The sequence below is a fragment of the Telmatherina bonti genome, assembly GCF_933228915.1.
Source record: "Telmatherina bonti genome assembly, chromosome: 21".
Lineage (NCBI taxonomy): Eukaryota > Metazoa > Chordata > Actinopteri > Atheriniformes > Telmatherinidae > Telmatherina > Telmatherina bonti.
The window spans coordinates 24,735,951-24,752,252 of record NC_136630.1 but is presented as its reverse complement, the minus strand read 5'-3'; the positions used below and the strand labels follow the sequence as shown (position 1 = coordinate 24,752,252).

The 16,302-nt window shown below is 42.2% G+C and overlaps 1 protein-coding gene across 1 annotated transcript in view; it reads right to left on the bottom strand.

Annotated features, from left to right (window-relative positions):
• Positions 1-6,299: 6,299 nt before the first annotated feature.
• The window catches only part of cacna1g (calcium channel, voltage-dependent, T type, alpha 1G subunit), a gene marked incomplete at both ends in the record, with an annotated part of 337,957 nt that continues 327,954 nt past the window's right edge, over positions 6,300-16,302 (bottom strand). The window contains 4 exons of the mRNA XM_079261395.1: positions 6,300-7,322; positions 11,600-11,769; positions 11,868-12,072; positions 14,268-14,390. Of these exons, the coding sequence (XP_079117521.1) occupies positions 6,300-7,322; positions 11,600-11,769; positions 11,868-12,072; positions 14,268-14,390 (1,521 nt within the window). The remainder of the gene's footprint in view (positions 7,323-11,599; positions 11,770-11,867; positions 12,073-14,267; positions 14,391-16,302) is intronic.

Below are 16,302 nucleotides of genomic sequence, written 5' to 3'. Positions count from 1 at the left end.
TTTTTCTGTGTGTTTTTCTGCAGCATAACTAATTTCCTGGCCTCCTGACCAGGATAGAAAGTGTTGTTTGGAGGCCCCCCGCCATGACAATTTGGGTTAGTTTTTCCTGACAGATTGTTATTCTGTCTGTTACCAAAGAACGGGGTTGGGGGAGGGGGGCTTGAATCAGCAACAGATAGATGGATCAAAACATCAGAGCATGGAAGGAAACTAATCACAGAGACCTGCAGCATTCAAAGACAAACCTGATGGAGTTCAGAATATTCTCACCCAGCTCGGCTACGGCTGTCAGATATGAAAATGAGAAAATAAAAGAAAGAAGAACTGCGTGAAAGCACAGTGAGGACTGCAACAGGAGGAAGAGAAGGATTTTTTAAGGGCAGACAATATTTGAAACGGTTATGTTGAGTTGTGTCACATGCTGTTACTGAAGAGATAAACCTGTCATGATATCCAGGGGGGTTGTTTACAGATAAAGTGACTCCAGAAACTTTCAAAACAAAGACAAACCTTTGAAATACAATTAAATTCTAAATGGTTTCTCAGCACTTATTTGAGCCATGATATTTTATTTTCCAAACTGTCAGTCTTCATCATCATGTGCCTGAGTGTTAACCTCACATTTCAATAAAAAAAAAAAAAAACAAAGTTGTTCAAGAATTTAAATTTTCATGCCTTTCAAAGCCATCCATCCATCTTCTGCCGCTTATCCGGGGTCGGGTCGCGGGGGCAGCAGCCTATGCAGGGAAGCCCAGACTTCCCTCTCCCCAGCCACATTTGCCAACTCTGTGGGGGGATCCTGAGGCGTCCCCAGGCCAGCCGAGAGATATAATCCCTCCAGCGTGTCCTGGGTCTTCCCCGGGGTCTCCTCCCAGAGGGACGTGCCTGGAACACCTCACCAGGGAGGTCCAGGAGGCATCCTGACCAGATGTTCGAGCCACCTCAACTGGTTCCTCTCGATGCGGAGGAGCAGCAGCTCTACTCTGAACCCCTCCAGGATGACCGAGCTCCTCACCCTATCTCTAAGGGAGAGCCCGGCCACCCTGCGGAGGAAACTCATTTTAGCCGCCTGTATACGAGATCTCGTTCTTTCGGTGATGACCCACAGCTCATGACCATAGGTGAGGGTAGGAACGTAGATCGACTGGTAAATCGAGAGCTTCGCCTTCTGGCTCAGCTCCTTCTTCACCACGACAGACCGGCGCAGAGTCCGCATTACTGCAGACACCGCACCGATCCGTCTGTCGATTTCACGCTCCATCCTTCCCTCACTCGTGAACAAGACCCCGAGATATTTAGGCATCCATTTGCCTTCATGATGCATTTTAAAGCACAATCAAAAAACAGTATATGGGAGATATATGTGATGTATGTCAAATGATCTGCCATTTGTGGCCGCACATACATAGAAGTGAATGTTTTGCACAAAATTCCATGTTGATCCTGCATCGTCAGTTTTGCAGGATTTTACCTCTTCAGTGAGCTATTAGCAGCAGTTAGCTATTAGCACTAGCTTGGCACCAAAGACATGGAGAGCATGCTTGTAACTTATCTGTATCAAGAACCAAACGGAGTCATGTGTCGTCCTGTACTGCTTCACTTTATGTGACCCCCTAACTTAAACAAGTCGCTGATGATATTTGTGACTAACTGTTGCTTCAGTAGTTGGAATGATACACTTAAGCGGTGAGGCGCCGGAGAGCACTACTCGGTTGTTTGCATGCAATTAGCGCATTAGCAGAGGAGTGTTTCTCAAAAAGTGGGGCTTTAAATCTTGCACAGAATTTGTAAAAAATAAAATTATTTAATAATAATCTTGAAAATGGTATGGCCCTGCGATGGACTGGCGAGCTGTCCAGGGTGTACCCTGTCTTTCGCCCAAAGACTGCTGGGATAGGCTCCATCTTTCCCGCCACCCTGAATTGGATTAAGCGTTTAGGAAAATGGATGAATGAATGAATAAATCTTGTAAATGGTCATTTTAATTAATAAATAAAAGCTGTAATCTTTGTCATGTTGAGGACCAAGAATGAACTGAGTTAGAAGATTGAGAAAAACCAAAAAATAGCCACATAATCATTTGATACTTTATTAGGCAAAGCTTTTCAATTGTTTGTTGACATAAATAGTTTGTTGACATAAATATAATGCCTACCTGGTGTTAGAGGAGAGTACAGAGACTGGTTCTAGATAATAGAAAGGCATGGGAAGACAGTTTCCCAGCTTTGATTAAGGTTGGTTTTTTTCCCCTTTATGCTCTATTTGTCCTTATTAAACTTGGAAAAATCATCTTAAATAATTATTAAGCTGCTCACAAGTTTTATGTGTGGACTTCATTTTATCTTAACTTAAATGATGAAGGACAGATACTACTTCAAGCATATGAACAAGAGTTTTAATTAACTTACTACCAAACATATTTACCTCAAATTATTGACCTCTTTTATTCCAATGGTACGAAAAAGTTTTGAAACTTTTACTTGTAGGTCTTAGCTACCGTAAAGAACAACATAAGGTTTTTAAAGACATTATTCTTAGTAGAAATTAAACCTGATAAATGTGTTTTGTCATGCAGCATTTGTTGCAGCATTTGAATACGCTGCAGTTTCGTTCTGTTTTGTAGCTGACTGTGCACACAGCTTTTCCCAGTGACATTACTGATTACAGATGTTTATACACCAGGACAAGAGCTGGGCATGAAGCACACATGCAGGTTCATGAATCTAGGGGAGTCTTCCATGCCGAGTGGATTTTCAGTTGTATTCAGGTGGATGTGGCGGAAGTGAGCTGGTCTGTGTTTGTGTGTGTTTTGGTTGCTAAATGTGGTTCTACTGCAGAAATAGTTCCGTTGACATGAGGAAGTCTTTGTGGTCACAATCATTGGTCTTGTGGTTGTTGTGGTCAAAGATTGACAATGTTTTGAAGTTGCTCTGACAAATACAGCTTCCAAATCTTTTGCCTCAAGTGTAGCTGACGCCTGACTGTAGCCTGAAACAACTCCTACACCCTCGCAGTTCTCTGATTTCACACAGCTCCTTTGCATCTGGAGCGACGGAAAGCTTTTAATTCACATCTGCAGTGCAAGACACATGCTTTAATGTGTGAGTATTGGCAGTTTCCTCTGTAAAGAAAGTGTGATCTCTTTCAATACTAAGGTTGAGGTCATTAAACAAAAAGATTATTTGAGGCTTGCCATGTTTCATTTGTTCATTCCTTTTCTATTACTGCTTTATACTGTTTCTTTGAAGGTAACTTCAAGTCTTCAAGTCTTGAAAACTTGTGCCTTTAGCAGAGCTTCTCAGTCTGTCCTGAAAGCAAGAACCAGATGTAACAAAGAATCATCCGTAAGATGAAACTCAGGTTCAGGCGAAAGGTCTTCCCAACCCATCGCCTGAACAGTGATTGTCCTGCTCACATGCTGATAACTGGCCAGTTACAGCCAGTTGAATGTCACACCAGACATTGTACGGGGGAGTCTTCCCATCTAAGAACACACTCAGTGCTCAGTGTTCAGGCTGATGAACATGTTTTGTCCTCCCTGAGAGCAGTGCTACCTTGCTTTACCTGTGACCTGATCAGATCTTCTCCTGTTCTATGTTCTTGGGCTTCAAAGAAAATAATCTGATTAACACTTTGGTGCTCTAGAATACTTTGGTATACAGAAGATTTCATTATCTACTGAATATCTAAAAGTAGTCCAGCTGCTGTAGATGCAAGAAAAAAAAAAAAAAAAAGAAACCCCACATCATCATCCCTCCACCTCCATGTTTGTCAGTTGGAAGGGAGGTGCTTGTGTTGATGCATGCATTACATTGTCCATTAGGACCAACATATTACCATTTTGGCTTTTTCAGATCTAACTTTCTAAATGTTTTAGCATGCTAACTGAAGCCTTGGGAGTCTGAGATGAAGCTATTGGGAGTTTTTGGTCTTAATCTCAGCTTGGCATGGCCTGATTTCAGGGTGAACTTTCAAGGATTTCACTGCTAAGTCGATCAGCAGCTCTCTTCAATGTTGTTTTTTACTTGTAAGTGGTCTTTCTATTTGAAAAAGTATTAACACTAAATGGTTTGGAAATGTTCTGATCACCCTTCTTAAACTGATGAACAACAACAGTTGCTTTGTCTAAGATCCCTGCAGATGTCTTTCCTCCTTGTCGTTGTGTTATTACTAATGAATGCTGCATTTCATCTGCTTTTATAGACATTTTAACACTCACAATGATCATGTAAATGGATTTGTTTAGCATCACCTATTTATTTTTAGAGAAGACGTATAGGTGGACTCTTTTTGGAACTTATCAAGTTTCATTCACCTCCTTTCAAGACTTGGAAAACTTGGAAACATTAGAAATTGTTATTATGATCATGAGACAGCATGTTAACTTACAAATTTATGCTGTTGACTTCTAACTGAATACAGAAAACTTTAATTTTGTCTTCTCCATTTTCTGCCATCATGAGGAAATTAAAAACAAACTCAGCGTGGAAGATTTTTGCAGTGCTGCGGTGAAGCTTATAAACCTAAGGAAACAAACCCATAGCAGCCACACTGTGTCATTATTGCAGAAGTATAAATAGATTAGATCTCATGAAAACAGTACTGCTTGTTAAATATAATAATTCTTCTTTCCTAATATTTAAACATTACATAAGCCTGTTTTTTTCAAACAATTTTCATTATTAAATAATAATTTTACCATATGCATAATATGTGTTTGCAGCTCTATACTGACTCTCACCACAAAGGCTTTTTTAAAACAGTCAAATTCTATATAAATCCACTTTTATTTACAAAATAATTGGTGTTTGCGGTCAAAAACTGGGCTGCTGCCCATTAGACTGATTTCATGATCAAAGATGCTGTCTCACAAGAATAAAATAATAGTTAGGTAGAGCGACCACTCAGATTAAAAGTCCCTTCGTAAATGTAGCTCTGGTCGACTGAATGTGCAGTCTTTGGTTCTCACTTCATTCATACTTTACCTGGCGTGATGTTTGGCATTCCTGAACTGTGGGTCCAAAACTCCACTTACAAAGAGTGTGACCAATGTCCTGTGCTGCATGCTGGAAAATAGAGTGGCTCTTTTATTACCTCTGTTGCTGCATTTTTGCCCTGATTTAAAAATTGTAAAGTCCAGAAACCAAAAAAGAAAGCAGTATACAGATATTTGACATATGGCGATATTGATTGGAAATAGACTGAGATATGAGCTAAAGATAAAACCTTTAGTGTGTTTTTCGTTTTTAAGGACAGAAGTTGATGCTGGTTGCTGTCAGTTCAAAACCTCTATGTAAGAAGTTACAGTTGATAAACACGTGTTGGTGTGTCTGCACCTTAGTGGAAATTACATGTGAATTAAGGAAGTTGATGTAAAAAATTTCAAATAAAGCCACCTCCTTCTTCCTGTAAAAAAACAATCATGGTCTGATGTGTGTGCTTAAAAATCCAAGCTCAGTTTAATGACTTGTTCATACACACACACACACACACACACACACACACATATATATATATATATATATATATATATATATATATATATATATATATATATATATATATATATATATATATATATATATATATATATCCTACAAATACATGATTTTCAGCACTTTGAAAAATGTTCACTTTCCTCAGTAAACCAAGAAAGCTAGAAATGTCCTACAGTGAAAAAAGAGACAGACAAATCATTATTGACCAAAAAAAAACAACAACAAAAAAAAAACAAAAAAACAAAAACAAAAAGAAACTCACAACAAATATGTGAAATAACAACAGAATGAAATTAAAAACAATGTCCTGTACAAACACTATGGCCCAATAATTTAAGAAAATAGTGTCTCTAAAACGTTCATATTGCTTTGTACCTCCACTGTCCAGGTCCACCCTGTGCAACACCAGGCAGTTCTGACAGCGACCACAGGGGGCGCCAAATCCCAGGTGCTGATGTTGCCCTAGAGGTTTGGGGGGGGGGGGACTATGATAAATAGTCATGTTTGTTGTTTCAGGTGCTCGCTTCTTCTTCTTCTTCTCTGGTTGTTTTGGCAGTAACAATACAAAGACAAGGGATGGTCACACTACTACAGTACCACACTCCTCATGAAACCAAGGATGTTTTTTACTGTTTGTTGTAGTTTTACCATTATTACTTTCTACAGCATTATTACTAGAACTATCACCATCACAGATACACAAAGTGCATCGTGTGTTTGCGTGCGTGTGTTGAAGATTCATCCGGCTGTTCGTGTGTGTGTAGATGTGTGTATGTTTGTGTATGTTTGGAGTATCAGTGTTCAGTGCTCAGAGTTTGTCTTCTCAAAGGAGAAGCTGGGAAGAGTTAATAACTTGGGGTTGGGTGAGCCTCCATCTTGTCCTGATCCTTCTCCCATTCCCAGGTCAAATGAGTCCTTTGAGTCACTAGAGGGCGCTCTCCTCCGGAGGCAAGTGTCCCTGCTGGGCAGAGGAGGGGGCATTCCCAACCCCACAAGCCCACCCAGGTTTGGGTAGAGGCCACATTGGGGCTCAAGTCCATCCGGAGGGTCGACAGATATGCATGGTGGGCTCATCTTCTTCTTGCGGCGGGGAGAGGGCAATGAGGTCTGGGTGGGGGTCTGGCTTTGAATCTGCAGGCTGTCGGCCTGAGACACGAAGCCAGAGGATGTGGAGGCGGTGCTGCGCTGCGGGCTGGAATCCACCGCAGAGCAAACTTCGACGGAGTGGCGCCGGGGGTCGTCCAGCCAGGAGTAAGGGCGTGGGCGGGGCAAGAGGGTGCTACGGCCCTGCGTGTCCACGCTGTGGAACCTCTTCAGCTGCCTCAAACATGGGCTCCGGCTCTCCTGGCAGCCTTCGTAGCTGCCGTGACCCTCGTTACCGCTACTGCTGCCATCCTCCGCCACCATGTCGTCACTACCAGCCAACCCTGCGCGGGTAATTAGCGACACCTCCTGATCCTCAGACACTTCCTCCTCCTCCTCCTCCTGCTGCTGCTGCTGCTGTGGCCTGGCTGGTAAGGGTGGAGGAAGCAGGGGCGACGATGAAGATGAGGATGAATAAGAGGCGAGGCAGTGCTGGTCATGGTGCTGGGTGTGCACGCTGCTGGGGCGCGGGAGTTTCGGGGAGGCGCCTGGCGTGGCGGGAACCAGGCAGAGAGTCGGCTGCTGATGAGGATGAGGATGATGGGAGAAGGAGGATGGAGAGGAGGACGAGGAGGAGGAAGGGGATGGAGGAAGGCCCAAAGAGGCCACATTCACAAGTCCTTCACTGCTCTCCCCTCCGTCGGAACAAAGGGCCTCCTGAGAATCAGTGGACACCGCAACCTGGAAAACGGGGCATGGAGTGGAAGTGAAATATTTAGAAAGGGGGGCAAAGAGATGGAGGTAAATGTGGAATGAGACGAAGGGTGAGGTTTAGGATCAGAGAGGATGAGAGGGGGAGACTTGTTAGTGTGAGGTGATGAGGATGAGAAGCAGCAGTTTGGGTCAAAGTTCACAGTCTGGCCAGCACGTTCTCACACTCTCTGTTCTGCTCTCTGCTGGATTGCAACATTCTGCCATGAATTACGACCCAGAAACCCAGAGCTTGTGCCCCCGCATTGCTCAACCTCATCATTCCAGATTAACATTTGACAAGAAGGTTGGGAAAACAATGTCTGACGTAACTGCTTCATTTTTCCGGAAGGGGGGCTTATTCTCATCAGTCAGTCCTGGGTGTTTGCTATTACATTGCAGAAGTGTGTGTGTGCCCCTTTGTGTGAGTTTAAGATGCGTATCTGCAGCACAACCTTACAGTAATGTGTCATGTTGCCATACGTTTAATCTGGGGTAAAATGCACCAGACACATATAATCAATCAACCCTCAGACTGTTTCTGAATATCCTGATGTGTCTGCGATAACAGTTGCGTTGAAGTCTTGAGCCACCCATCATTTCTTTAAATATTCAAAACAAAGCAGGTGATACGTTTAGGAATTTATCATATACATCAGACAAAAGAAAAATCTCTGCAAATCTTAGAGCATAAAAGTCAATATTTGACCTGAGCAGCTATATTCTTTATTTATTCATTGAAGTAGTCTTAGTAGTAGAAGTCCTAGTAGACTTTGTTGCCTTCTGTTCCATTTTGTGTCCAGATGATCCCACACTTCTTAGATAATGTAGTCTGGACCATTAAGGAGGATTTTTCACTCCATCAGACCTGTTGCCACTGACTTTTAGTCCATTTAGCACACCTCTACCTGGTTCTCTTTTTTTCCATTCTTTCGTTAAGAATGGCTTCTCGACAGTCATCCATCCATGGAGACCATTTCTGATAATGCTTCAACCAACAGTAGATGGATCGACTGAGAAGCACCTCTTAGATTAGATCTTTGCTGAATTTGTCCCCATTTCCAAATTGTAGCAGTTTCCTAAGCTGTTCATCGGCTGTCAATACACATATTTGTTTTACTTTAATGGCTAACAGGTCAGGTAAAAGGAGAGAAAAGCAATCAATGTCCTGACAGAAAGCTTCAGAAAGCTGGACAACTGTAAGTTTATTATAACTATTTTACATAATAAGAAAAAAGGCTTCTTGAGAAATAAAATATAAAGAACTGAAGACTCAAGACTTTCACACACTCCTGTATTTGAAGACTTTTCTGGAAACAACCTTTCCAGTTTCAGGATTTACATTTATTCATTTGCAAAGATTAAGAAAATGTTCAACAGCAAATATATCTCTTTTATCTGTTTCTGTGAAATAAATCTGGACTCAGTGCATGTTTGCTGTCTGAGACATCAGATAACGTTTCCAAAGAAGCAAAGTTTATTTTATTCCTTTTTTTCTAAGAAATAAGATGGGGAGGTGTTTTTCTTTGTTCTCTTTTCTTCTCTTTAGTTTGATTCATTTTCATGTGTTTCTTTATGTGTTTACTTATTTCTTATGGCAGTATCGGTCTCCTAAAAGTGACTGCTGGCAGACACTCTGAACTTTGAGCCAGACTGCATGACCCTCTAACCTCTGCCCATTGACACAAAACCCTGTAAACCATCAGCAGTGGAGTTTTCAGTGTAATTTTTCCAACCAAATCCCGATGAGTGTTGCCTTCTTCCTTACACAGAGCCATGTACAGGGTGACAGGCCAATAGACAGAGGGTAAACATGTGACTACTGTAGAGAAGCAAGAGTTTATGAAGAAAAATGATTGCTAAACTGTCCTCATAGACTTCTCCTCATACCTCACAGACCTCAGTGTGACTCGGGTTTATTAAAGCAGGTCTTAGATCTGCAAGGGTATGGAAGCGAGGCTTGCATGTTTTTGCACGTTTCTCGGCTTTTTAAGTAAAAGTTTGCAGTCATGGGCTTCCCTGCATGAGCCCTGAACAACGGGACCACAGAGACACCTAGTGGTCAAAGTGAGACATCACAACTGCAAACTTCATATTCCAGAAATGCACCCGGAAAAAGTAGGAAACATGTCTTCTTTTTTCTCTTTATAACAAAATGAACTCAAGTAAAGTAAGTCTGTTTAACAACTAGGAGTTACAAAATCCTCTTGTGCTCTATCGTCATGGTACTGTGAGTACAAAATGGCCAAATGCACATGGACAGCACTGGCTGTTTAGTAGGAAACCCCTGAGTTATAGTGTGTTATATATTAAGTGCACTGAATTGTGGGTGAATTTCTTTTAGCCACATTACACCTTTATCCAGCAATAATAAATTCCATCACTCCAAACAACCAGGAAGATAAATACTAACTCCTGTAAATCCATTCATGTTTGATAGCCCAAAAGATTTCAGTTAAAAACTCCTTTCAACGAAAAAAAAAACAACAACTACTGTTGGACAGCTGCAGATGCTCTGTGGTTGATGGTTAGCAGTAAAACAAAACATCTGAGTGAGTGAATGAGGGATAAAGGAGGGAGAAAGAGAGGAAATCTGCATGTGTGTGTGTTGGTGATGGAGTCCGGTGTTTCTGAAAGGCCCAGTGTGGTTAGCTTCAGTCTGTTTCAGAAACAGGAGTATCTGTGTTTGAGCAGTAGCTCAGGGTCGGGCGGCTTTTGGGACCAACTGAGCTGAGATCAAAGAAGAACAGATACAATGTGAAAAAAACAAAAACAAAGAAATCAGGACGGCGCATCAGTTGCAAAATTAACAGGAATGCCGGGAAGAGCAGGAAGGGAAAGGAAAGAAGAAAGTGAAACTGTTTAGAACGTGCACGGACAGCTTCAAACCAGATTCACCACAGTGAGGTTTACAAGCACTCAAAGGGAAAGTCTCTACTTCATCTACTTTCGGGACTTGAGTGAACTCTGATTATCTTTAGGTCATATTCATGCTGAAATATGGAAAATTCCAGGATTAACAAACAAGCAACAATGTTAGTTATACAGCAGCACACAAAAGTTCAAGAGCCACCCCTCAGTACATGCAAGAAAATGAGACATAAGAGCAGAGATGCAACAAAACAGGTGCAAACATACACAGAAACACGACTCATAAAGCCTCAGACCCTTTTAGATGAGATTTTCTTTTAATTTCATCAAGTAGTTTTCAAGGACAGTTCTCCAGGACTTTCCAAAGCTCTTCTTTGGATGGTGGCTTCCCTTTGTTCTGTTCTCTGTAAAGATGATCCCACACTGCTTGGTTTTATCTCATTATGAGAACCTGGATCAACACACCTCGATTTTTCCCAGTACTCTGATTTCTTTGTGAATGTGGATCTGAGTTATCGGTTTTATTTAGTCTTTCCCATCTGCATTTGTGCAAAAATTTGTGTTCCTTTCAGCATTTTTTAAAGACACATTATAAGAGGTATCAACCCATCTTTATAGCTTAAAACATGTGAACGAAACTCAAAGAAATAACGCAGGAAGTTGGGCGACAATCAAAGTACAGCATTCACATGTTGCAGGGTTATGAGCTCCATTATTAGCAGCTAATGCTAAGGTTGTGGGTGTCGCCATGTGCAGAGAAGACTAAATGTTTTGAAAACTACAGGTAGTTAATACGTAGTCTACTCCAAAAGACATCCAATAATGGATTGGGAAAGTCAGACAAAGGTTGTTGATAAGGATTCTAAAGACAGACAACATTTAAGTGTCTGTCCAGGACTTTGATGAGTCACTGGTTTATTCCATAAATAAAAACCATAGGTGCCCTTTCTTTATGAATGAATGTGTTAAACTCCTGTCATCCCTCAGATAATGGTCAGATACAACAGCTGAACTGAAAATATCAAAGAAGTCAAAGTCCTTTATGAAACTACTGCTGTAGACTTTAAAAGAATACAAAGAAAATGTCTCCAACGTCCAGTGTTGGTTGCCTGAACAGACTATTGAAAATGGGTTTTTAGTTGTCTGTTGTGTCAACACAACATTGGTTCACCCCTTGACTTTGGTGGCATTTCAATACTTAAAATGGCTCATAGTGAATTCTGACTAAAACGGAGTAAAGAAGCAGCTGATCTCCAGAGACAGATCTTTCGAAAGCCTGGACAAAAATGGATTTCGGGAGCAAAACTAAATAAATGAGGGGCGGCTCAAGACTTTTGCACAGTAGGAAGAAGAACCACTGTAAGTCCAGACAGGTGTGAACGGTGTGTTATAGTTACCTGTCTGCGAAGTGTGCGACTAAATGTGTGTGTGCGTCTGGGAGGGGGTTGTCGTGGTATACTCTCGGAGTCTGAGTGGCTGTGGGGGCTGATGGGTCTGAAGAAGTCTGTGGGAACAGTCAGCTGCTGGGAGAACTCTTCTGGCTGTGAACGCACTGAACCACTGGAGCCTGCACGTAAAACACAGACGAATACACAACAAGAAAGCAGTTACGGATGTGTTTATGTCAGAGGAGACGGCCCACAGGAATGTACAAGGTTGTAGTACCTGACTGGGCCCTGTGGATGCCCAGTATGTGGGGCCCCTGCGACTGTACAGGGAGCTGTGCAGAAGCCGGAGGTGTGGGCCCAAACGGCTGCAGGGGGAAGAACATGTAGCTGTCGTTGGGGAGGGAGTGGGTGCGTCCCACCGCCGGTTTTCTGACACTCAGCAGGTTTTCCCTCAGCGGCTCCTCAGAGCAGAGCTCCTCCGGCTGGACAAACACAGCAGAGAGTCAGGGTCCTCTGGATGGGAGGAGGGGCTGCGGCTACTCTTTGACTTTCTAACACATTGATAGCCGTTATCTCTCTAAGACACCATGGGAACAAAGAGGCGGTGATCATCAGCGTACACAGAGAACAGACAGGATCTTTGCACGTTGGAGTCGACTGGCACAGAGCTGCCACATATCACAGGAACGTCTCCAATTCCGCTTTAAGCCCTGAGACATATCTACTGCTTTCTTTTCCCCTTGCTTTGACCCCTCAAGTTATGTAACTTTGCGCAGGCCTGCTCCGTGATTGTGTGTCAGCTAGGGCAGTGTGCAGCAGCCTGACCCGTTACAGAACCAGATAACATCCACCACAGAGCTAGCGGAGCTCCTGCACACTTTACAACCCCCTGCAGCAAACACATGACAGCTCCGAGAGGAGTGGAAATTCAAGACAGAAGACAGTACAGACACAGAGGACTCTGAGAAGAGACGGGGGACTCACATCTAAAGCACAGAGTAAGACAGAAACAGAGAAGAAGAAGAAAGGAGAAGTGGAAAGCAGAGAAGGAGAGAAAACTGCAGACTGGCAGGAGAGGAGGTGCACTACTCTACTGGACTGGACTGGACTGGACTGGAAAGTAAAAGGAAAAAAAACAAAACACCAGGCTGAAAAGGTGAAATGATCCAGAAATTAGGTGGGCACATGGTTAGATTCACCAAGGTCTTTCAAGGCCACTTGTACTCCTCTACCTCTTCACTCTCCCTCTGCCTTGTTTCTGATGGGATGTAAAGCCGTCCCACCGTACGGCCTGGATGTGCACTGTGAGCCAAGGTTAGACCGACCCTCTCTGTGGTCAGTAACGAACCGCACCGCAGGTTAATTACATCCTGCACCGGATAACATTCAACTCATTTTCACTTTAATCACAGAGTCCAGCAGGATGCAGACAGAGGGACGGGCTTTTCTGTTTTTAGTTTGAACACATCTGTCGGCTAAAGTTCATGATGGAGGAGGCGGAGACAAACAATGCCAGCAGCTGAAAGCCTTTTTACTGTTTCAAAACATTACTTAATCATTTATAAAAGCTCATTTAATTCATATTTTGTGCTGCATGCAGTGGATAATCATTTAGAGTAGAGACTCCTCCTACATGAAGACTTGCTCAACCGTACTGTGGTGGAAATGATACACATTGCATAGTTTTATTGTGTTACTCCGTATTAAAGTTCTTTCATGTAGTAGAAAATCTATATCCTGCATAGTTTAGAGTAGTTCAGAAAGCTTGCTTTAGTAGGTTCATGCATAAAACTGAATGTTCTGTTCAAGGCCCGTTTCAGCTTTGACTGTTCTTATCTTCAAGCTGGCAGTTGCTTTGTCTAGTGCTGCCAGGCAGAGGTTGTTTGTGTATACCTAAAGATCGCTGAGTGGGGGCAGAGCTCTCGAGACTTCTCGCTTGCAACAACTGGGCATTGTCAATAAACTGGACAGTGCACAGTTGATTTCTAGATTTATTTCTCTTCAGATAAATTCTATGACTCATCTGCTCTTGTGGAGAAAACATGGACACGTTTTTCTGACGCAGCAGGATTAAAAGAAAAGCTTTGAGCTCTGATTGTTCTCAGGTTGTGGTTTAAGAGCTGCTTCAGTGCAAATTGGAGTTATGGCAAAGAAAACATGGAAGATGAAGCACAAAGGTTGTATTTTAAATGATTTGCCAAGAGTCCGTCAGTATTTATCAGGGCAAAGACGTTTAACAACTGAAAACATTTTACAGGATTATCTTTTATTATAACAAGACGTGGACACCGTGCCACACTTTTGTCACCACATTAAACATGAACCCAGTAATCACAATGGAAACTTTTCCAGTGATTAGCTTAATTTTGGACAAGTGTGTGTGACGCCTTTCGACTTCTAGTTGTACTTTAGACTTTTTGGTTTCATGACTAACAGGTTGCAGAGCTGGAGAAGTTTCAGAAAAAAATGCCAATGTCAAGTTTGAAAGCTAGAAATCATGGATGAAATCGGACGTTTTCAGGTGCAGCTGTGACGATTCTCCCCTCTCAACCAGAGGAGTTTAAACCCCCGAGTGTGAGTGGAGCGGTGGACAAGTGGCTTTGGAAGTGCCCCGTAATGAGACGGTACAAACTACGTCAGAGCGATGGAGAAGGAGAAAGAGAGGAACTGTCGGTACATTGCATTCCAGACTGCTTAGAAAGGGGGGGTTAAAATCGTCGGGGGCCGAGTCGTCAGTCAGAGCTAGGGACCAGGATTTCTCAGAGGCCAGAGACAGAGCTTCCATCTCCGCTAGAGGGATCTAGGCAGGAAGAGACAACCGCTGGTGAGCAGAGAGAACAAACGCACGCTCCGTGCGACACACAAACAGAAGGACACAACAGATAAAACCCTGTAAGAAACAGGAAGATACACGTTTTAAATCTCGTGTTTGGATCTGGGAGTATAAAAGAAAAGGCCTGCAAGCACATGATGGGTATTTAATCTTACGCTCAATAATCATAGCTTTAAATGGATGTTGAAGTGACTTGTAGCAACACAGTGAAAGCAACACAAAGAGGACAAATTAAACGGCTGGAAATGATGCAGGATCACACCATTCACATCACAATGCAATGCAGCCTGAAAGGTAGCAGTCTCATGATGACTTTAGGAAATATTCTGCAGAGTTTGGCTTCAGTCTGGGGGTGTTTTGAAGTCTCGAACACTTCTGGTTTCTGTCAGAGAAGTTGCAGCATATTTACCTTTCCACTAGCTTAACCGGGGAAATGCTTTCTGACAAGCACACGGACAATCAGAGCAGAGAGCGGACGGGTTGAAACGCGATGGAAAACATTTCTCCCAAAGCATCGGAAAGAGAAGGGTGGCCTGCGGCTTCTAATACTGACATCTCAAACTCATTTAATGCTTTTAGAGGATGTTTTTTTTATTTATTTTTGCGATGATAATGTAATTGCACAAATTCTGTCCTCGAATGAGGAAAAAGAAGCAGCCGGATGCATTATTCAGTGCTTCAGTCATCCAGGGCCTATTGATTGAGCTGCAGACTTGCATGTAAGAAAAGTGTGTTCTGCTGGGTTGGCATCTGTCTCTGTAGATGCACTCGCAAAGTGCTGAGGTGGGATGAGGTGAATGGTGGACAACAGGACTGTTAGGAGAAGCTACATTTTATCTAACGAGGAGAAATGTCTCAGAATGATTGTGGACCTTAGATGGAGCCGAATTAAAGATTCAAAGTCAGTTTAAAAGAAGGTGGTTGAGGCTGAGATGTCATGTTCAGTGTGTGTAGTGTTTAATATCTGAATTTATTATCAAAACACTTTGCGAGAGCAGAATGTGTAGCGTTGTCTGTCTTGTTTTTGGATTGTAGATGTTTTAGTAGAACATAACTGAAGTAAAATTATTTCACTGGGACACAGTTTGAGATCACATTGTATCTCTTTTACATCCAGATTTAGCTGTAAAACTTGATTTAGGACCTCCTTCTATAACCAACACACACAGATTAATGAGAAAAAAACTATACAGACTTTAGACAAGTAAGAGAGCTTTTTTTTTTTTTTTTTTTAATATAAAAAGCTATTAACAGAAATCCTCAAACTAATAAGAATCCTCTTGTTTCAGATGTTTTCTCTCAAAGTAAGAAAGACAAACTGAAAAGAGACATTGCTGGTTTTAAGGCTGTTTTTAATAAGGACAATTAAAGGAATGTTTCTGAACTTGTTTAAGATATTTCTTACTTGTCTATAGTGACAAGTACGGTAAAATCATCCCAAAGGCCCATTTATGTTCGATGTAGCCAACAGATACATAGACGGACAGTTTTATCCGTCTCCTGCATTAATCACATGCAGTTGGGTCTGTTTTCAAGGGGTTTAACTATCAGTCACTTCAAGATGCACAGCACACTGGTGAATGACCTGCCAGCGTAAAGATGCATGGAAGTATGTCGGCAGCGACGTATGACAACGTTTGAAACAAAAATCCTCATTTATGAAAGTCAGAGGGCATAAATGGGCCTCAAGTGCAATTATGTTACAGCATGGACAGATAATTTACCTTGATTAGAGTCGGATTCTACTCAGTTTAATTGTTATTTTACTCTTTTTTGGAGAGGGGGGCACGTGGTTTTAAACACTTTTTGAAATAGAACCAGATAATCAAAAGATAATTGGAGTTCCTACAGTGACAAGACTCATACTAAGCTAACCTCA